Consider the following 23,781-nt stretch of genomic DNA (forward strand, 5'->3'; position numbering starts at 1 on the left):
TGCTTTTTACACGGGAAAAATCAAACTTTTAATGTTCGGCGAACATTCACATCACTAAAGGGAAAAAAAAGCAACAAGCGTCACCAACAACAACCAGGGAGCTCACACAATGGTTAGGCAATGTCACCGACTTTGACGTCAGAGTTACGGAAAATTCCACGTTTTGACTGCTTACAGCGCCATTTTTTACCCTGGTGGCGAGAATTGGAACTATTTTTTTTTTTTGCATAATTCGCGAGCGCATTGCTTCATTATCATATCTACGAAGTTTCAGACTGCCACTCTCATTACAGCCCGTGCTGTACCACTCTGAACACCGTCACTTTAATTATAACCACCTGGTATGACATTACGGAGTCCTGGCTTATACCGCGTTTGTTACAACCTGTCCCGGTTCCCGCGCTAGCTGGTCGCTCCCTTTTCTCCGTGCTGGGGAAAGTCAAAGCCAGGTAGCCAATTAAAATACGCAACGTCGCAACAGCGTCTACGTAAGCGCCTCTCTTCTGGCTTTCATTCGCTCCTCGCTGCCCAGCAGACGCTTTTTTCCTCGTTTCTCATTGGCACCGAAACTCTCGAGCGCTCCCTAGCGCGGGAAAGGGGACAGGTTCTACCAAACGCGGTATAGGCAACTGACAATGCATCCGTCCCCTTCCCTCCCTTGTCACCTCCCCTTCCCTCTCTTCCGCTACAATAAACTTTTCCTGTAGCAATAGGCATAACGATACGGACGGAACATAACGGACGACAACAACAAAAACAAGACTCAAATATACCTTACGTACCTCTTTTAAATTGAACGCACTGTACAAGAACCCGATTTTCGATGTTGGAAAATTATTGGAAAAGCTATTTTTTCAGTGTCTGTAAATCCCGAATATTTTCAATTCCAAATGTAGGTATTTTCAAAATTTTCCGTCTCGGGCAAAAAAAAAAGAAAAAAAAGTGAAACGGATTGTTCGGATCTTACAGCGGTAATCCCAAGTAAAATGTACTTAAAATCGGATCTTACAAAAAAGATGGCCGCCCATCAGTGGGAGAAGCGTCCTGCGGTCTAGTATCTGTGAAAGGTCTTTGAACAATTATCATAAACCCACGAATTGTCCAAGTCCATACAGAAATAAGTTTGCTAGAAATATTAAAGCATTCGTTCATGGGGTATCCAAAAAATCCTGAAGTATGCAACCTGAACGTTATCGCATATATTTTAATGTGTTAAAATCACATATGTATGAAATAATTATGTTTTCTGTCGTTAGTGTTTGTTCTTCTGTGCGATTAGGGCTTAATCGTAAGATCCGGCCTTGGAACACTTGAATAGATGTGTTGTGTGTGACGAATGTGGAAATATTATGGATTTATTTATTTAGTTAATCTTGCTTGGATTATTGAGTGATTGGAAAATGCGTGAAGACAAATATTTATTAAAGGACTGGATATATATTTATAAGGACTTCGTTCATAGACCACAGGCATAATACATAAATGATGTTCGAAGCATCGTCACTCCTCCAAAGAGGATATTGTAAAATAAACTATATTACAAACTATTTACAATAAGATCTTATCAGTTATATCGCCGCAATGACTTCATCCATATCATTTCTGTTCGATAAATACTGTCGCCTTTGTGCTGTTCCAGGCGAAGGGAAGATCTGCCTATTCAACACTTCAGAGAATAACATGGATTTAGTAACAAAAATTAATGAATGTTTACCGGTAAATGTAAGTGAATTACGGTTATACCTACCAGTAGCGTACGCAGGATTTCATCAAGCGGGGCGGTTATTTCTAAAACTATATCCAAATTCAGATTACCATTGTTTTATTATACTTTAATTAAATAATAATACTCATAATTATTTAATAATACTTATAATTAATTAATTAGCTGAATTACTACTATTAAACCTGGATTGGTAATGCCTCAATGCCATACGTTAATGCTAACATATGGCTAATGCGTAGTCTCTCAGACTACTCTTAGGAAAACAATGTTTAAAAAATGTAAAAATTAGAAATTATTTTAATTAAGACATGCACATTATAAATTACAATGTTTTACATGGTTTATTAAAATTTCGGTAACCACCAAACGTCTCTAATTCCCTTATTTTCGTATTTTTCACATTGATACTTACATATTCTGCATTCGTAAGGATTCTTCTATTTCGCGTTTCGTTTTTTGCACGCAAATAATCTCAATTTTCGAAATATCGAGTATTTTGATTTTGTTCGCTTTCGCTTGTGTTGCACGAGATATGGCGGAGAAATCTTGACTAGCGTAGTCCATGATCAGTGGTTATGCAGTGTTGCAACCTCCTTCATAGAAAAATACCTACTTTCGTGTTACTGATTTTGTATTTTATTCCAAGTTCGAAAACTCCACGAACCATGCACGGATAGACCCACGAACCATTCATAAATACCGTATTAGCCCCACGAACCATGCACGGCAAGGTTAGGTTAGGTTCTGTTAGGTTAGAAAACATAGTTAAATTTGTTTTTCAATTTTTTTTTTTCGGGTTCGAAAACCCCACGAACCATTCATAAATAGCCCCACAAACCATTCACGGATAGCCCCACGAACCATTGACAGATAGCCCCACGAACCATTGACGGATAGCCCCACAAACCATTCATAAATAGCCCCACGAACCATTCATGGATAGCCCCACGAACCATTGACGGATAGCCCCACGAACCATTGACGGATAGCCCCACGAACCATTGACAGATAGCCCCACAAACCATTCATAAATAGCCCCACGAACCATTCACGGATAGCCCCACAAACCATTCATAAATAGCCCCACGAACCATTCACGGATAGCCCCACGAACCATTCATAAATAGCCCCACGAACCATGCACGGCAAGGTTAGGTTAGGTTCTGTTAGGTTAGGAAAGATAGTTAAATTTGTTTTTCAAAATTGGAATTTTTTTACGAACCATTCACGGCTGGCCCCACGAACCATTCACGGATAGCCCCACGAACCATTCATATATAGCCCCACGAACCATTCATAAATAGCCCCACAAACCATTCATAAATAGCCCCACGAACCATTCATAAATAGCCCCACAAACCATTGACGGATAGCCCCACGAACCATTCATAAATAGCTCCACGAACCATTCACGGATAACCCCACGAACCATTGACGGATAGCCCCACGAACCATTCATAAATAGCCTTAGAGATACTGGGCGAAAGGGGGGGGGGGGTTATATCCCCCATCAACCTCACATTGAGCACGCCACTGATCCTGTGCACGTCATGTTGTCGCAAGTTCGTAATCAGAAATGATGAACAGTAACTCACGTTTATTTACGTTCTAGAACTGTTACACAGTTACAAAACCGCGCATTTGGAAACACTGACCGGTTGTTACGTCATGAAACGCTCGCAAATATTTGGTTCACGTAGTAGACGGACATCAAGGGAACAGCTTTCGTGCATCGGAGTGACATTAATGTCGAAAATTACATGATTTATCGGCAAAAAAATTTCAACCAGGTGAAAGCAAACTTCCAAGACCTTCCTAAAGTATAAATAAACCCATTTCGGTAAGTACTTTCTCCTGTAAAATTGAAGAAATACGTTTTGGGGATACGAAAATTTTACCCATGGTTTTTGATATTTGTATGAGATTTAGTCTTTTTTACCACATTCTATGCACACATCTCCTCGATGCTCTAAGCAAATATGCTTGGCACAGGTTGCACACTGGTCATCCTCCTTTTTTTGGCTGGGCAAATTGCGCATATTTTTCTTGTTCCTGGTTTTCTGTGAACATCTTGAGCAGAGGGAGCTGATGGTCCATATGTCGCTTGAGATTTGTAGACAAATTTAGCAGTTTTTGTCATTCCTGGACTTGAGGAGTAGTGAGTTCCATACAGATTTCCTTGGCAAACCCTCTTCTTGTCATTGGTTTCTCTCTTTCTTTGAGATTGCTTGATGAACATAAATAACATAGGAGTTTATAAGAATGCTGTTCAACATCTCATAGAATACACATAGGGACCATCTTCTTGTTTTCCGGGAACATGACATTAAAGTTGACATTTCGTCAAAACTATCTACAGCACCTTTAGTATAATTATAAAATTCTATGATATCTGGCTTTCCACTTGCACCGACTGTTGGCTTTTCGTGTGTTGTAGATAGAAGAACTACTTGTTTCGATTGTTTAGCCTGGTATGTCACCATTGTTTTTTGACCATCAAAACAAAAGTTTGAACTGCCAGGTTTCTCTTTTTTTGAGCATTATTGTAGGTATCTCTGGCTTGTCTCGCATCATTGTGCCTACAATTGTCAGTTTGTAAGTTTCTAGCATCATTTTTGCTAGAGATACTGAAGTGAACCAGTTATCAAGAGTGAGGTTTCTATTAGTGTTGTGCACTGGTAGTGAAAGTTCCCTGACAAAATACATAGCAGAGGGGCGGTTGTTTGTGTCCATAGTTTTGCCAATATACGGGATTGCATTTATAAGATATTTTGTTTTCACATCACACATCATAAATATTTTGATTCCGTACTTGGAAGGTTTGTTGGGCATGTACATTCTAAAGGCACAGCGACCTCTGAATGCTAACAATTGTTCGTCTATCGTCAAATATGATCTTGGAGTGTAAAATCTTTGGCATAGTTCAATAAACTTTTGAAATAGTTCCCTGATCGGGGCAAACTTGTCATTGACATGTCTTTCAGCTCTAGTAGTTTTATCATCAAACCGAAGACAATTTATTAAAAAGTCAAATCTTTTCTTACTCATTACAGATATGTAATGTGAACCACTAATGTCGGATCAAACAGCTCTTCAGAACTTAGATGGTTGGAGCTGCAGTCAAGACTAGCAGCCCAATAAGAGCTTTTAGCTCAACTAGGTTAGTTTCCTTTACAGTTGCACTTGGGTTACTATATTTAGACTGTTGCAAAACTATTTCTTGGTTCGTAAACTGCAATATTTTTCGAAACATTTCATCGTTTGCAAGTAATGAGAATACTTCAATTGGTTTAGTTACTCTAGTTGCTTCATTTTTTGGCTTCTGAGAGAAATGAACCACATTTCGGGCTGGTGTATGAGTTCTTTAAGGCCCTGGAGGTCTAGCAGACCATTTATGACCATTTCTACCTTTCAAATTAGTCTTTGGAAGTTTAACAATATTTGGATGCATAGCTCATTCAGGTTCGGTAGGCTGAACACCATTATCACTGTCGCTATCTTGACTCATACTAGTTGGTGCACACCTACCTTGTAAACTTGACATTTCATCATTAGAGGGGTTATAGTCCGGGTCCATGTCAGTATCGTCTGCTTCAGTGTGTGTATTGTGCTCAGAAACTTCATCTTCTCCCTGTCCAACACCAACCAATTCACCATCATCCACATCACTTTCTTGTTGATCACTGTCACTTCTTTCTAGTTGCGATAAAACTTCATTTATCTCAAAACTAGTCTTGAGAATATCATCCATTGTAAATAAAAAAGTAACGCAAACGGTAACGCATAGACTGACAGACGACTGGTGGGTCACTAGTTTTTGTGAGAAGTGTCGTCTGAGAGACTACGCGTTACCATTCCAGGGTTAAGTAGTCGAGATCTACATAGATATAGTATTTATGAAAGCAATAGAACGAAATTACTTTCTAGTCATTCGATTTTTATCAAATTCTTGGAGCATTTTATTTATTTCTTAGTTACTAAATAATTGTCTGGTCAACGAGGTGAGACATTTTAAGTGTAAAGAAAATCCATAAAAACAAGAAAATATATTAAAATAAATTGTAATAATCAAAGTATGGAATTCATCCAAGGAGGTGTGGTGGTCTAGTCGGTAGAGCATCTGACAACCACGCGAGAGATCCGGGTTCGATAATTGATTCCCGGAATTAGTTGGAAGTTTTCCGGCTTCTTCCCCGCATAAATGTCCACGATAATTCACATCTGGATTGTCTCGCTGTTCTTACCAACAATGGGAAGGCGGACTGGTGACTGTATTCTTGTCCACCTAGCCTTTGTCTATACATTAGCAGCTTACAACCAACCAAGAACTTTCTTTAGTTAATTCTCATTGTTCACACAAAGAATACATGTTCATTGAGGGGTGGCTGATGGGATTACAGCCCCTACCGAAATTTTGAGAAAATCAATTTTCAAATAAAAATCCGTGAAGAACTTTAAAAAATCAAAAAGGGTAAATGCGAAACCTCCTTTAATGTGAGTCCCGATTACCATTTTTGTCTTTGAATACAATTTGAGAAGCTCCAAAGATACGTATATTTATTATTCATCCTGCCCTCCAAAATGAAGTCATGTAGCCCTCCCGAAAAAAAAAAATCCTGCGTACTGTGTATTGAACCTTGCAACTGAGATACAAAACAACTTTTCTCTTTTTAAAATCATAATTGCCCTCATATTTTATTTTCAAGAATTCGTGTCAATTTTCAAGGCAGTCACTCTGAAAGACGCAAGTGTTTGGAATGCTGTGCTCTTCTTCGTGCTGAATGGAAATAATAATTATTATTAGTAGTAGTATTGTCCCAGATCTTTGACTGTGATAAATTGGCCATATATTTTTTTTACACAGCATTTTCCATAATATTTCACAAGCTATGGGGGGGGGGGGGGTAAAACCCCGTAACCCCCCTTGCGTACGCCACTGATACCTACACTATTTATGCTCTGGCCATTTAACGTTGCTTTACGTACTTTGTGAGTAATTTATGCTAAGTTCTCAAAGGACAGTGGCATGCTCAGGATTTTCAAAATTTTTTGTAGCAGTATGTCATATATGTTGCCATTTTAGAGATGCTTACCCAAAAGGGGCGGGGGCTTGTAACACCCATCAACCTCCCCCCTCCTGGGCATGCCACTGTCAAGGAAAGTAGTGTTTAGTAATTTCAAACATGTGATTGGTGTAATTAATTTATAGTGGCGAGTTGTTGATTGATTTATTGAATTGGTGTTTTAAGTTCACTTTATGCACATTAAGGCTGATTGGGACTGGACCTACAGTTTAAAGTGTGATCTGAACCACTATGTGCCTCCACCGGGTATCAAACCTGGAATCTCTTGATTAGAAGGCCACGATGCTACCATTGTACCATCGCAGAGGCACTAAAGTGGCGAGTTGTATTGTATTGTATACAGTGTGGTACTTAAGAAATTTCCAGTGGGGGGAAATTCTACTGACTGTCAAGAAACAGAATAAGATAATGATTTTACTCCACCTATCAGTTTCTCCTCTCTCTCTCTCCCCACACACGTACATATATGTGTGAGCCTTTGTACCTGCTAGAGGGGTTGCATGGGGGTACCTCAATAATTTTAAATGGGAAATGAGGTCAGACCATACTTCATTTTTTACCAAAATATATTTTTAATAATTGCTGAAAAATTGCCGATTTAAATTTGGATCTTAACAGAAAAAAAGATCAAGTTCACCAGCTAATCGGTACTGGACCTACAGTTTTGGTGTTTCAAACCCCCACCAGAAATGTAGTCTGGCAGGGAAGTAACTTGGGACCCAAATTTTGGGGATGAGAATTGAACTTGGGCACAATCAAAAAGTTTGCTACCCCATAAAAATAGCATGCAAGACTACTGTGCTAAGCGACTGTTATATTTACGAAATCATAAGATTTACTCATTTTCTCGATCCTCAAGTCCCAGGAGCTTAACACAAGCACCATTAGCTTGTTAATTCTTTTAAATCTGATATTTGTGGGGGGGCGGGAGCACCGGGGGCAAGTGTCCCCACCAAGTTACTATGTAGTTTAGGACGACCCTCGGTTTATCCCGAAAGATGTCCCTAGTGTCAGGATCACTGTGCAGGATGGGGAGGAGGGAGTTGAGGGTATGTCTGATTTTCGTAATGTGGGGGTGGTATTGGGTGATCAGAGCTGGAGGGTTGGTTTTGGGTTGTTTGGTGCAGTTGTGGGAGGTGGCTCTAGTGATTTGTTTGTTGATGAGGGTGGAGGGGTAGCCACGGTCGGTTAGGGCATGGTGCAGGCGTAGGTTGTAGTTTTGGCGGGATGAGTTGAGGCGCTGGCCTCTGAGAGCAAGGGAAAATGGGATGGCTTTTTTGGTGTGGTAGGGGTGTGAGCTGGAGTAGTGGAGATACTGGAGGTGGTTGTTCGGTTTGATGTGTATGGAAGTTTCCAAGTGGTCTCCCGCAATGTGGATGTCCACATCTAGGAAGGTCACTTGGTCTTTTGAGTGGAACCAGGTGAATTTGAGGGTAGTGAAATCATTCAGTTGGTTTAGGAATGTAGTGAGGGAGGGTTCGCCATGTGTCCAGAGGAGTGGTTTCAGTTGCTGGGGGTCAAGGAATTCCTGTTCCAGCCTGCCCATGAACAGGTTGGCATAAGAGAGGGCCATGCGGGTACCCATAGCTGTGCCACGTATCTGCAGGTAATGTTGGTCACCGAAGCAGAAGTTGTTGCAGGTAAGTACAAGGTTGGCTAGTTGTATCAAAAAGTGAGTGCTGGGATTGTGGGGTTTGGGTCGGCTGTTAAGGAACTAAAACAACACAAGAAAACATCCAACAACTTTCAAATTTTCCTGCAATTTCTACATGTATGAAAAGAGTTGTTTTATTTGCAGTGAAGCAGGTAACATGGGAGAGTAACACCACTTGATTCAATAAAGCTACATTCATTCAATAAAGCTAGGTGCATCTTCAAATGGTTGTACAGTAGTTCTACAATCAAATCAGAATGTTATAAGTTTGTACAAAAGAAAGTTAAATGATATTTCCTAAAGTGAGTATGTTTTCTGAAATTAAAGTTGAGAATTTTTTTTTATAATCCCAGTTTTGCTTATTTCTACATTAATTTTACATGTAATTCTCTTTCTTTCTCTCTCTCTCTCTCTCTCGCTCTCTCACTCAGGGGGGTATTTGACACTAGGCTAGTTCAGGTACACTGTACAAATATGAGACGGTGAAGTAATAAGTGACAAAGACAATATTGTGATAATATCAACATAAAACAACACGAATTGACTTTTCTCATTCATCAGTTGGCTGCCATGAAAACCAGAAGGGTTTAGGCGAGTGTTCTCTTGTTAAATCTAAGTGTATTGTTTTATCGAAGCTTAATGAATAATTTTTAATCCGATGTGTTTATATTTTAAAGTTTACACTAACTAACTCTCTAGCCTTCTTAAACCCGAATGTTTATGGCTGAAGCAACACAAGCCTTCCATATATATATATATATATATATTGTTTATGATTGGAAGTAAAATTGTAATTCCATTTTGGATTTTATCGTCACTTTGTTTTTAAGGTCTGTGAGGAGGATGATCTTCCGAAGTCCATTTGTGAAGTGTGCGAAGCTAAAGTAGAACTACTTCATAATTTTCGATCGTACACTGTGAAAGCAGAAACTAAGTTGATGAGACTTTTTAAGACACCAAATCCAGACACGTTATTTCCTGTTGATATAAAGGTAAGCACAGTTAAAAACACAGTACTTAAATACTGTTCAGATTGTTTGGTAGAAAGTGATTATAAATTTAATTGTACCTGAAATGACTATCTTTTGTTTGCATGGTTCTAACAAGTGTAATGATTTATTTCCACTATAATGACAGAAGTAACAAAAGTTACTGTCTCTTCCAGGTTACTTGTGTACTCTTTGTTGCAATGGTTCAACTTGCATTGGTTTGTAGAGTGGGATACATAAGTATTACCAAGCAATTTGTTCATCACCAAGTTGATTCTCTTTGTTTTACCCAATGGGAGGTTCAAGAATTGAAAAAAAAAAAAAAAAAAAAGGCAACTAAGCTGCTGACAACTTTTACACCAGCATTTGCGAAAATTCATTCCTTAAAGACACATAGGAAACAAGAGGAAATTAATGAAAGGAGCACCATGGACAATTTGCAGAGCAATGCTTGTGCATGCGAGTGTACAGTACTTGGCCAATATTTTACCGGAGATCTGTGTTATTATTTAATTTTTGATCATTCTGTTCTGTAACGTTACAATGCACCCAAAGCAAGTTTTCAAATCTACATAAAATAATGAAAATGAAACATAACAATGATTCTTAGTGCTGTGCGTGGTTGCCAAATGCGGTGATATCAAAGATTTAGGGAAGTAGTATTTTCTACCTGTGACTACTAATTTTGGAATGAAACACACACTTATACCTGGCACTGTGATGGATAAAACAGAAGATAACATGTAGCACTAGAAAATTACAACCCATCATTTATTCTCTTTCCCCACCAAGTTTTTGCTTTGACCACTTATTCCTGGAGAAGACTAGCTTAACCTAGGAGAGGTCACGTTAACTCTTTGGACACGAGGGGTCACACTGGGTGTTTTAGACCAGTTTTATTTGAATTATTTCTGTCAATTTTTTAAAAATTTATTCTTGTACTTATTTTTATATTCTTTAATACATTATTTTCAATATTTTATGCAATATAGCGAAACATAAATAATGTTTTGAATTTAACTTCTTAATTATTACTAATATTATTACATAACCCGGTATAGAACCTAATGATTGCACAAGTTAAAAATGTATCTTCTTTGGCTTGTTTAGGTGTTCATCCTCTGCCTCTCCTTGTTATCCTGCTCTGCAGTGTTTTAGGATGCTGCAAGTGCTCCTCTTCATTTCTCTGGATAAGCAGTAAACTGTTTCATAATATTGAATATCATCAATGGCATTCTTCCTTTTCTACACTCCACCACAGCCTCATAATCCTCTTGTCTTCTGCACGATCCTTTGTAAAATGGCAAACAAGTCAGGTCACATGTGGTTAAAAAGAGTCGGAAATATAACCCACAATAGGCTGCACTGGGTGAATAAGACCAGGCCCAAAAAGAAAACTTGTTCTCACTATATCTGGAGCCAAACTAACAAATGATGAGTGAGTGGGGTGTCCTAATAACAGAGCATGCATGCGGAGGGACACATGAAATGAGACGTAAATATAATGTCGTTCGGAAAGTAAGTTCCATCATGCAATAAAACGAAAAATATAAATAGTAATATCACGACCTTTATAGGGATGAGAATATATACATGGTACAACATTCACACATAATCGCCATAAGAATTCAAGCACGCATCATAGTGAGATACCAAGTTCGTTATACCCCTATCATAGAACGTTTCCGCCTGAATGGAGAACCATTGGGAAACTGCACGTTTCAGTTCTTCGTCAGTACCATAATTTTTCCAGCAAGGAATGCCTTAAGGTGGAGGAACAAATGAAAATCAGATGGGGCAAGATCAGGACTGTAAGGGGTGTGTGGTAGTTTTTCCCAATGGAAGGTCGTCAGGAGTTCCTGAGTTGCATTTGCCACATGTGGACGAGCATTGTCGTGGAGGAGAATGACACCCCGACTGAGCATGCCACTTCGTTTGTTTTGGATTGCACGACGCAGGTTTTGAAGTGTCACACAATAGGTTTCGGCATTGATGTGCTGTCCATGCTCCATAAATTCCACAAGCAATACTCCATGCCTATCCCAAAACACAGTGCACATAATTTTTTTGTTTGTAAGCTTTGGGTTTGGTTGCGTTTTCCACGGTGACGCGGAGTGCCTCCTCTCCATGGTGCTTCATTTCTGTTCTGGGGTTTCATGCAAAACCCATGTCTCGTCTCCAGTCAAAATCCGATCCAACAACTCTTTCCCCTCCTCACTATACCGTTTCAAAAACTTTAATGCACTTCCCATTCTTTCCTTTTTGGCATTTTCGGAGAGCTGGTGAGGGACCCAACGGTTACACAATTTGCGAAATTTCAAATTGTGTAACCGTTGGGTCCCTCACCAGCTCTCCGAAAATGCCAAAAAGGAAATTCACAATTTCATACAGCACAGTTCTGGAGATTTGTGGAAACTCTAATGACAGCTCAGACAAAGTGAATCGTCTGTTCTCCCTAATCTGCTCTTCCACTAAACGAACCAAATTGGGATTCACAACAGACGGTCGACCACTTTGTTCTGCATCATGAACACTAACCCGTCCACCACGAAACTGTCTCACCCATCTTCTTACCATTGAAGCACTCATTATTCCTTCTCCATACACCTGACAAATCTGACGGTGGATCTCCGCAGCTGGAACATTACGTGCATCCAGAAAACGTATCACGGATCGCACCTCACACGTGGCGGGAGTTTGGATTGTCTGAAACATAACAACAACGCACTACTATCCTGACCAACCTGCCTCAGACTGACGTGTGCACTTCATCAAGGTTGTGGCTACACAAGGTGCATGCGCATTCACACTGCCCCACTTTCAGCACCACGGTATTCATCAGTGGAACGTACTTTACGAACGACGTAATATGTAGTACAATTATTTCTCTTGTAGTCTACGGTTGTTACTTCTTCTTCTTTTCCATCCTTTTCTGCCATTAAGCGTCGGGTTCCATCATCCACTTCCTGTACACTTTCATTCCAAGGCTAGTTTTCGAACTTCCGGCATTGTTTTCCCTTTCTTCTTTCCTATCTTTTCCACATACTCTTCCCATTGAACTCTTGGTCGTCCTCTTCCCTGGCATCCAGCACCTGTCTAGGCTTGCGATCCTCCTCCATTCTTGTAACGTGTCCAAACCATTGCAGTGTCTTTCTCTCTATTGTTTCCAATAGTGGTTTTTGCTGTAACTGGTCTCTAATGGTGGTATTTCTAATCCTATCTCTTCTAGTCTTTCCTACTACTTTTCGTAGGTATCTCATCTCTGCTGCTTGAAATCTGCTATTCTGTTTTGGTAATAATGTTAAGCTGTCGGTTCCATACAGCAATGTGGGAATGTAGATTGTCTTGTAAATCATCATCTTCGTTTGTTCACTTATTTCCTGTTTACCAATTAAAGTGTTGTTGAGTTGATAGTACACTTGGTTTGCCCTTTGTACCCTGTTATTCACTTATTCATCCATTCTTCCATTTGATGTTATCGTTATGATTGTTCCTAGGTATGTGTATCTGTTTACTTGTTCCAGCTGCTTCTCTTTCCACTGTTTATTTAGGGGTGCAGTATCTCTCTCTTTTGTCACCACCATCACTTTACTCTTATCTATGTTCATGCTCATTCCTTTGTCTTCTATTGTACTTGCCCATTCAATTACCGCCTTCTGTAACTCCTCTCTATTCCTAGCCACCAGGGCAATGTCGTCAGCATATACAAATTATTGTACTTGTACTGATCTCATCTTTCGGTCTCCTACTTTGTATCTCCCAGTTCTTGGTTTACATTGTTTGATAATCTGGTTCATTAGGATGATAAACAGATGGGGGCTCAGGCTGTCTCCCTGTTTTACTCCTATTTCTATCTTAAATTCATCTGAGCATTTCCCTGCTGATCTGACTGTTCCTTTCACTCTCTTGTATACACTTTGTATTCTCTGTACCAGTGCAGGAGATGTTCCAATTTTTGCCAGTGCATCCCATAGTTGTTCTCTTGGTACCGTATCGAAAGCTGCTCTCAGATCCAGGAAGGCCACACAGGTTTCTGTTTTCTTATTTAATGCCTTCTCAATGACTTCCTGCAGTGTAAATATATGATCCTGTGTCTGACGATTCTTTCTAAATGCAGCTTGCTCTTTTTCTAGTCTGGTTTCCACTTCATTTCCAGAATTCTTGTGTAGATCTTCATATCTACTGAGGACAGGCATATGGATCTGTAATTCTCGCACTCGATTGTACTATCTTTCTTGTAAATTGGTATTATTACATTTTTCTCCCAGTCTGTTGGTACGTTGTTATTCTCCCATGCTTCTTTACATATTCTCCACATCTCCACATCCATCCTTTCTTCCATATTTGATAAGCTCTGGGGATATTTCATCTGCACCTGCTGATTTTCCCAAGCTTTATATTTTGTATTGCCAACTCTACTTCAAACAGTTCGATTCCATTTCTATCTTGGCTCTCACCGTGTACTCTCTCTGCAGCATTACCTCTCTCTTCCATTTCTTGATTCTGTTTGAACATTTCTCCATAATATTCACTCCATACTTTTAGTACTTCCTCTTTTTCTGGTTTGATGTTCCCTTCTCTATCTTCTATATTCCTTATTCTCTTTCCATATTTCCCTTTAAGGTTTTTGACTGTTTGCCAAAGTTGTTTAACATTTCTTTGATAGTTCTCTTCAGTTTCTCTTCCAAAATCTTCCCAAGCTTCCAACTTTGCTTGTTTTACTGCCTGCTTGGCACTATTTCTTTTTTGTACATATTCATTTCAGTTATTTTCTTATTTATATCTGATATACTTTTTCCAAGCTTCTTTCTTCTTTTTAACTTTTTCTTTAACAGCATTGTCCCACCATTTTGTTCTTTTCTTTTGTCCTCCTATTGTGGTAAGTCCGCACACCTCTTCTGCTTTCTTAAGCAGAGTTGTTCTTAACACATTCCATCTCTTTTCCAATGTATTTTCCCCATTAATTTTTTCTTCTCTTATGCTCAATTCTTCTGTCACTCTTCTTTCAAATTCTAATCTTTTCTCTGGGATTCGTAGTTGGGCTACTTTTATTTTTGTATATCTTTCTCTTTTCGGTCTTCTTGGTTCTTTAAATCCTGTTTTCATGATGAGTAGTCTTATGTTGAGTGCTTAGCTCTGCACTTCTATATATCCTAACATCCTGTACTGCATATCTCATTGTCCTAGTGTATGTAAAGTAATATATTGTACTTCTGGCTCCTCTATTTCCAGCTTCAAAAGTTATTTTATGAATCTGCTTGTGGGGGAAAATGTGTTAGCTATGAGCAAGTTGTTATCTATACAAAAGTTTATCATTCGTTCTCCATTTGTATTTACTGTTCTTTCAGCTCCATGTCTTCCCATACTCCCATGTCCTCTTTCTTCTTCATTTCCTATCCTACCATTCCAATCTCCCATTATCACAATATGCCTTGTAATATCTCTGGCTTTATCCACTGTCTCTTGGAGATTTGTGTAAAACTGGTCTTTTTTCAAATTCTTCTGCATCTTGTGTTGGGGCATATACTTGTATAAGTGCTACTTTTTCTTCTAGATCTAAATTTACTCTTATTATTCTGGAGCTCACTGGTTCCCAGTCTATCACTTTTGCTCTGTAGTTTGCTTCTAGAATAATTCCTACTCCTTCCTTAGCCCTGTTTTTCTTACTTATTCCCGAGTAGAAAAGTGCGTAATTTTTATCCAGGATCTTCTCTCCATTTCCTTTTTTCTTAGTTTCACTAACTCCTAGTATCTTAATTTTATATTTCCCCATTTCTCCAACAATTTCAGTTTCTTTACCTGTTAAAGAAGTAATATTCCATGTTCCAAATGTCGTTGTCCTATCCTTGCCTTGTTGCTTCCAATGAATCCGTCCATATTCTTTCCTTTTATTTCTCTGACTATTTGTTGTTTCACTCTGGGTGGGTTATTGGCCCTACACCTAGCTAGCCTAATGGAGGGGCTGCCTCCTCTTGGCCTCTAGGCTTGCCAGATTTTCATTTGGGGTTTCTTCCCCTTGCCTTTAAAGATCCCTCTTCCGCCTGCAAGGCAGCAGATCCTAACTTTTAAACTCTAGTGAGATTGAGTTGCCTCTTCCACCATCCGTGCTGAGAGAGTTTCTTCTCCGCCACTTCCGCCGTTGAGGACTTCACCATAACCCTGGCAAGGGGCCCTTACAAGGTACTGCCATGCGGAGCCAGATGGACCAAGGTTTTTTAAAGAGGTATTACTCCTCTAGGTTCCTCCTCTTCCTCAGCCATTGAGATGACTATCCATCTTCTTCCGCCTTTGGAGCCGTTGACCAGACCAATAAAATAGGGTAGGATATATAGGTAAGATGGGACTTTGCAGAACGCCTTAGTCTGGCTTCTCTTCTGAGACCTGTCCAGCATGGGTGACCCTGCTGGTAGAAAAATCTACTTCTGCTATAGCTCTCAGCCTCAACAAAGCACGCAAATCCCTCCGCCCGCACGGTCAGTGCTACTTTAAGACTGCATTCCCTGGAGGGGCTACGGTTGTTACAAGCATAAAAACACAGTTTTTTGTTGTGATGTTTAAGGAGAACACACGCTCCCTTCATCTGACATTTATTTTTGTTTGATTAAGATTAATGAAATGTCAGATGAAGGAAGCGTGTGTTCTCCTGAAACATCACAACTAAAAATGTGTTTTTATTTCTTGTAACAACCATAGACTACTATATGGCCTCCCCGATGGCGCAGCGGTTGCGTCATTGCCTTGTAATCAAGGGGTCCCAGGTTTGATATCTGGTGGAGGCACAAGTGGTTCGGATCCCACTTTAAACTGTAGGTCCAGTCCCGATTAGCCTTACTGTGCATAAAGGTGACTTAAATCACCAAATCATTCAATCAACCTAATTCTCCAATGCATATATACAAGAAGAAATAAATAGCACAAACCTGGTTTAAAATATCACTACGCGACCTCTCCAGAGTTAAGACAATTCAAATCATGACACTTTTTTACTGTTACGTGGGTCTTTATCCTGTTTTATTCATCATGACATGTGCATGTGCTAAGATTCTATTATTTTAAATTTTTAGCATAAGTCTCATAATGAGAAATGAAAAAGAAATTCTGAAAAATACCTTGTTTATTCTGTGTGAACGTGTATTTGAAGCTGTATTTAATCTGTACTTGCAGACTGAAATCAAGGTTGAGGAGCCTGAGCTAGGTGATTGTGACTATCAATGCTTGGAGTTGAATACAGTGTGGATCACAGAATCAAATTCAGACAAATTTCCTGCACCTGGCAGTGAATCTCACCAAGAATTGATTCCAGATGATAGAAAGAATGGACATGTAGAAGGGTCCAGCACTACAACCAACGTTGCACCAGAAAGCCCGACGGACAGTGAAGAAGTGGAGGATAAAATTGAAACTTTTGAAGACAAAATTGAAACTTGTGAAGAAGGGTAATTTTGAAATTCTTATTGTAAAAGTACGAGGGGCGTTCCATATTGCTTTACACTTTATTTATTTTTTGCACTCCCACAGAATAGCTGAACCTCTGTAGATATGTCCATCTTCTCAATGTAGTCTCCATTCAGCTCTATAAACTTGCTCCAGTGGTGTGCCAACTTCTCCAGGCCCTCCTGGAACCACTTTGTTGGAGTGTGTCGCACCTATGTCTGGACAGCTGCTTGCAGGTCCTCAATGTCTGTGAAATGATGTCCACGCACAGGTTTCTTCAAAGCACAGAACAGGTGTAATCAGAAGGAGCCAAGTTGGGAGAATATGGTGGGTGTGGTAGCACCTGGAACCCCATAGCAGCTCTGTCTTTTAATATGTTTAGTGTAGTGTTACTCATGCTGTTGTTTCTGTGCTGCATTCAGAGCTTTGGGATACCACCTGGCAGGCACCTTCCCGAGTTTAAGGTGTTCATGCATGATGCGATACAGGGTGACTGGTGTTCCCGTGGCTGCCTCCATTTCCGAGAACATTATACACCTGTTCTGAATAAGCGGCTCCACTTATGAGACGGTGACTGGCGTCACCATTGTCACTTTCCTTCCGGAACTGATTCCCTTCTCCATTGTTGTGTGGCCCTGTTTCCAGCCATCCACCCAGTTGTACATGGTTTTTCGTGACTGCATGATCTCCACACACTGCTATCAGTCGCCTGTGAATCTCTGCTGTGGTTACGCTCTCCTTCTACAGAAAACACATCATCTAGCGCTGTCCATGCTGTCCGCACATGTACTGACAGCTGTTGGCAAAATGTGCCATGGTTCACAGGTATTACACCCGTCTGTTCTGTGCTGACACCTGGTGGCAGACCTGTGTACTACCTATCAGCAACTGTTATGACAAGGAAATGGCGTACTGTGAATAGTGGGAATTTCTAAAGTGTAAATCAACATGCAATGTCCCTCTTAAGTTAGTTTTTGACTGATTGCAGGATCGATTACATGATTAAGTTAGCTGGAACACCAGGCTTGTTAAAAAATCACAAACCTGTCATATGTTTGATCCACCACCGGCAAAATGAAATTTGTTCACCTGAAGGCGAGAGGAGAAGTGCTCCCTTGAAACGTAGTGTTAAGATAAGTATAGTTAAAAGTACTAGGCAATGGATAGTGTTCAATTAACATTGCATGGTAAGAGAAAGAATTGGTTTTAGGGGAAGTGGGGTTAAATTTTTATAAAGAATTTGTTCTAATGACGACTGATACAAATATTGTCTACAAAAGCATTTTTCATTTTTTTTCCTTAGGGATTATTCAGAGGACGAAACTGAGTTAGATGAATCCACCGTGAATGATGCTCCACAAAAGGTTACATCGGACAGTAACACACGGACACAAGAAAGACCTATTGTTTTCAAGGCAAGTAAAAGTAATTCTAACATTATAGACAGTCAAGTTTCATCAAGAATTCTGGAAAATGAAATAGTCAGTAGAATTATTTACTTATATAATCTAAACTAGAAAATATTGTGTCCACATGAATGTGAAATTCACCTCCTTAACCCCTCTAGCCCTCTAGCTGGGTGATATTCTCTTGTGCATGTTAGTGGCAGCAAGACATACACACATAGGCATAAGTTGGTGGGAAATGGGAGGGCTCTCTAGTTAGTGGTACTTTTTGTTCACCTCCTGGAACCTGAGGAGCAAAGTAACGAGTAATTTGGCAAATGTAACAGTTATTTATCAAAATAGTCCTGGATTATATTTTTACGGAATTGAAAATTTTTCCATTTATTTTTCAAAAACACTTAAGTTGCTGACCAAGGCAGTTTATTAAGATATAAAAACACTTAACAGGTAACGTTTCAACCCTAAAATGATCTTATTTTAGTTTAGTTCTTCGTCTGAGGAAGACTCTGATACAGGGTTGAAACCATTTTAGTTTACTTCTTCGTCTGAGGAAGACCCTGATACAGGGTTGAAACGTTACCTGTTAAGTGTTTTTATATCTTAATAAACTGCCTTGGTCAGCAATTTAGTGTTTTTAATATGGAAACAAGGCTTAATTATATTACATTCTTTTTGTTTTGTTAAGCTCCAAGTTAGGTTGTGCAATGTTTCTCCACTAGGTATCGAAACCAGGACCCTTTGATTACAAGGCAAGGCAACAATGTTACCACTATGCCATCAGTAGCCAAGTTGCACTGGTCGTTTTTCTCTGAAACAGTGAATGCGTGGTCATTTATGAACAATAAAAACAATAGGGGTCCTAGTATCGATCCTTGGGGGATTCCAATAACCACATCTTTCAATTCGGAGTAATATGTTGTTTGTGTCCCATTATTGGATAAGCTATTTATTGCAACGCTCTGTTTTCTATTCGATAAATAGGATTCTATTAATTTGTTTGATAGACCGCAGATTCCGTAGTATTTTAATTTCTCTAGTAGTATGTGATGATTCACACAGTCAAATGCTTTTGATAAATCACAAAAAATTCCAACAACAGAATACATTTTGTTTATGGCAGAAAGAATATTATCAATTACATCAAAAATTGCATTTTTTGTTGTTTTCGATTTCACAAAACCATTTTGTTGCTTTATGAGTATCTTTTTATCTTCTACATTCTTTATTATCCTATTATAAATTAATTTTTCGAAAATTTTTGAAAAAATTGACAATAAGGAGATTGGTCTGTAGTTTTCAATTTTTGTTTTATTTCCTTTCTTATATAAGGGAATTACTTTTGATATTTTTCGACAGTCTGGAAAGCTGCCATTTTCCATACACTAATTAATTTAGCCAAAGGCTCGTTCATGTACATGCAAATCTCTTTGATCACGTTAATCGCCATTGAATCTAGTCCTGTTGACTTTATGTTTTTCATAATGCGAATTCTGTTGGAAATTTCTTCGTCTGTAGTAGGGATCATATATATAGAATGCATGAAAGATCTTTTCACGTTATTTAACTTTTCTTTGTATGTGTCCGTTACGCTGATGTTACATTGCAGGTTTAGTGCTACATGAACAAAATAATTATTAAAAGTATTGGCTATTTTTTGCGGTTCTGTCTCTATTACATTACCTGATTCTACAGAGGCTGTTCAGCATATATGTGACCAAACGCAATTCCTTCCCCCTGCACTCAGAATTAACTCACCCAACCTTGGTCCGGCATGTTTGTCAGTGTAGTGTGTGAGCTGTAAAAGAGTGGTAGTATTTTCTCACTGGGCCGTAAACCCCGCCCAAACTGAGCCACTTTTGGGAGGAGTACGTTGTATAACTTTTCCAAGCATTTGCGTTTTCTGGCTGGGCCGAAAATGCTGCCAAAACTGAGTTGCTTTTGGGAAGGTTATGTTGTAGCCCTTTCTGATGCAAAGTTCAGTGTGTCAATGATCAGGAAGTAGTGTAAGAGCAAGGATTGTGACGTTCATTTCACTTTATTCAAGAATGTGATCAGCAAGTATAAGGATTACATCGTCTCAGCGTTCGGTTCTCCAACAAAGGGGACGAGAACACGACCGTGCACACAAGCCACCACCAGTATGCAGGCGAAACTTTGCAGAATGGCCAACCCAAATACAGATGGCGAATCATCTAACTATGTCTTTGGAAACTGTTAACTGCACCTTGCACATGGTGGCTTGTGTGCACGGCCATGTTCTCGTCCCCGTTGTTGGAGAACCGAACGCTGGGGCCATGTATTCCTTATACTTGCCGATCACATTCTTGAATAAAGTCAAATGAACGTCACAATCCTTGCTCTTACACTACTTCCTGATCATTGACACACTGAACTTTGCATCAGAAAGGGCTACAACGTAACCTTCCCAAAAGCAACTCAGTTTTGGCAGCTTTTTCGGCCCAGCCAGAAAATGCAAACGCTTGGAAAAGTTATACAACGTACTCCTCCCAAAAGTGGCTTAGTTTGGGCAGGATTTTTGGCCCAGTGAGAAAATACTACCACTCTTTTACAGCTCACACACTACACTGACAAACATGCCCGACCAAGGTTGGGTGAGTTAATTCTGAGTGCAGGGGGAAGGAATTGCGTTTGGTCACATATACGCTGAACAGCCTCTGTAATATGATATCTTGATTCGTGTCTGTTTTTTTACCTCTTATATGATTAACTATTTTCCATAGTTCTTCAGTTTTGTTTTCTGAATTATTCAACTTTTTATCTACATACAACTGTTTGCAATGTTTTAATGTTTTCTTGTAATTTTTGTTGAACGGTTTGTAATGATCATTAAGGGTAGGGCTGTTTGCATATTTACACTGTTTATGCAATGATCGTTTTAATTTGCTCAGATTTTTAATTTCCTTGGTTATCCATAGGGAATCGGTTTTGTTGTGAACTCTTCTTTTTTTAATGGGAAAAAATTTATTAAAATTGTGTCTTATAATATCAAGAGTCATATTAAACATGAGTAATGTAGGTTTTAAATCGAGAACATCATTTTGACTTACTCTGTATTTACTTTTAGGTTCTATCAACATGCCAACCAAGAGTCAAGAGAAGACTGTGGAAACCTGAACAAATGATCAGTGCAATTAACGCCGTCAGGTACAATCACATATCCAGGAGAGCTGCTTTGTTGTACAACGTACCACGGAGAACCCTTTTGGGAAGACTCGAGAGGGAGAGTCCATATTCCATGAGGCTCGGGAGGGGCACCGTGTTCAGCGATGAACTAGAGCAAGATTTGTGTACCGCCATCACGGACATGCAAAACCACATGCTGTATATAACTTCGGGCAACTTTAGAAGACTTGCATATGAGTTTGCGGAGATCAATGGACTGAAACACCCTTTTCCAAAATCTACGAAGACGGCCGGGAAAAACTGGTACTGCCTCTTCACTTCGAGACATCCAGAATTCCAGGAGGATCCGCACAGGATGCTGTGACCTAAAAGAAAGTCCGGCGAAATCTCCCCTGTGCAAGTGTTCTTCAAGAATCTGAAACATCTCATGGACAAACACAAGTTCCAACCTTGCCAAATATTTAACATTTACATGTCCTACTTGGAAATTATTGAAGACAATAACGTGAGTATTGTTCAGAGCATCAACGAGACAGACTCTAAACGAGAACAGTATGTGCCTTTCGTGACCTGTGTAAGTGCTGATGGTGTATACATGCCTCCGATGTTCATATTCCCTAGCGATGAAGTTCAGAGCGAATTTTTGAATAACTGCTCGGAAGATTATGCTGGATACAGCAGTTCCCAGAAACTAAGCTGCTCCGACATGTTGTCTGTTTGGTTGGAACACTTCTCAAACTTTGTGAAGCTGAGTGAAAATAAAGTATTAATCTTGCTAGATAGCCAAAAGATACACGTTTCGTTCAAGTCATGGAACTTTTGCAAAAATAATAACATTATCCTGTGCTCATTCCCTCCATATTTGTCAAACTTCCTTCAGCCATTGAAAATAGGGTTTTTCCCCAAGTTTAGAAACTGCAACAGTAATCTGTTAGAGATTTGGTTGAAAGAAAACTCCGAGGAATCTGCTAGCATTTCAGTGGTCGCCCAGCTGTTCCAGAAGTCATTCAAGAAGTGTGCAACTCTAAAGAATGCATACATCGGGTTCAGCAGGAGTGGCATTTATCCGTACAATCCGAGTATAGTGTTAAACAGGTGCAGCAATGTTGATATCAGTAAAGACCGAGATTCTGCCAACACTAAAGAAAAAGACGTTAGGTTGCAACGTGGGAAGAGGAAACGTGATAATGCGGAAGATAGCTGTACAACAGAATCTTCAGAGAACGAATCTGATTGCAGTGACTATGTTACTCAAAACGTAGCACCGCAATCTGCGTCAATCCCAGTGAAGCGGAGTCCAAGGCTGCAAGAACGCAGGTTAAATCAGCTATCGTGCAAAAAGTTGTAGTGCTGGTAAAACAACATGTTTGCTTTCATAATTTTAGTGATTTGAACCAAGATTGAAATAATGTGATCACAACTGCAGCCTCGCCATACAGGCAGTGAAAAATTCCCACCTAAGGGTGTGATCAGCAAATTAAGCATCTTCATTTAGGGTTGATTAGCAACTCATTTTGATTAATCATGATTTTTTCGTTTCCACATACATGTTCTTGCAAACTTTTTTATTGCTTCTAATTGGTATTATTTTTATTAGTATATTTGAAGTCCTTCATTGTGTGTATTTTTTCTATTGAGTTGTAGAATTCATTATTTCCCGTTTTTAATCATTGTTGTCCAAATATAGAGCAGGTGTGTGATGGGAAACATGTTTTCAAGTATAGTTTTTTTGTAATGAACTGCAAATGGCACAAAATCACAACCATGATAATGTTTTTCAAATGATGGTGTATTTGTGCACCTTCTTTGATTGGACTGACCTCTGTGGCAGAGTGATTAGTACAGCATGCGAGAATGCCAAGGGTCCCAGGTTCATATCTCAGCCTGGTCTTGGATGTTCTTTGAGAGTCTTTCTTCGTCAATTTCATATCATATCATCACTCATCCTCATCTTTGCAATTAGCCAAAAGTGGTAGAGATGTCAGTCAAATCTTTGCTTGGAATGAAGTTTAGAGTGTACCGTATTCCATTGCATAATCTTTGCAATGGCATAATTGTTGCATTAGCAATCATAGCGGTGCAGAACCTTTGGACACATTTCTCAACACTGTAGTAAATTTTCTCAAGTATAATTGACTACAAAGCACAAATCAATAACAACTAATAATTATGTTAACATTTTTTTTTAGGATAGGAAAAATAATTTATTCAGTTTTAACACATAATCGTGAATATTCTGTGCATTCTTATCTTGCTCCAAAACCAATTTTACACAGTAATGATTTTTTTGTATATGTAATACCGGCAAAATTTTTTAGAAAGAAAATGGCTTCACACAATTGGC

General features: G+C 39.3%; 1 protein-coding gene across 1 annotated transcript; it reads left to right on the top strand.

The window, feature by feature from the left end:
• The first annotated feature begins 1,303 nt into the window (after positions 1–1,303).
• LOC146003670 (uncharacterized) lies at positions 1,304–23,052 on the top strand. The gene is made up of 5 exons (XM_083142032.1): positions 1,304–1,722; positions 9,295–9,456; positions 16,618–16,889; positions 18,191–18,302; positions 21,379–23,052. The coding sequence occupies exons 1-5, from the start codon at positions 1,582–1,584 to the stop codon at positions 21,799–21,801; spliced, it is 1,110 nt and encodes a 369-aa protein (XP_082998158.1). The 5' UTR covers positions 1,304–1,581; the 3' UTR covers positions 21,802–23,052.
• The last annotated feature ends 729 nt before the right edge of the window (positions 23,053–23,781 follow it).

Source organism: Lepisma saccharinum, chromosome 20 (genome assembly GCF_977018435.1).
Source record: "Lepisma saccharinum chromosome 20, izLepSacc3.1, whole genome shotgun sequence".
Lineage (NCBI taxonomy): Eukaryota > Metazoa > Arthropoda > Insecta > Zygentoma > Lepismatidae > Lepisma > Lepisma saccharinum.

Bases quoted from the DNA above. Each gene is read 5' to 3' on its own strand.
- LOC146003670 (XM_083142032.1), top strand. From the start codon at position 1,582: ATGACTTCATCCATATCATTTCTGTTCGATAAATACTGTCGCCTTTGT. The intron at 9,457-16,617 runs GTAAGCACAGTT...CTGTACTTGCAG, and splicing joins TATTTCCTGTTGATATAAAG to ACTGAAATCAAGGTTGAGGA. The intron at 18,303-21,378 runs GCAAGTAAAAGT...ATTTACTTTTAG, and splicing joins AAAGACCTATTGTTTTCAAG to GTTCTATCAACATGCCAACC.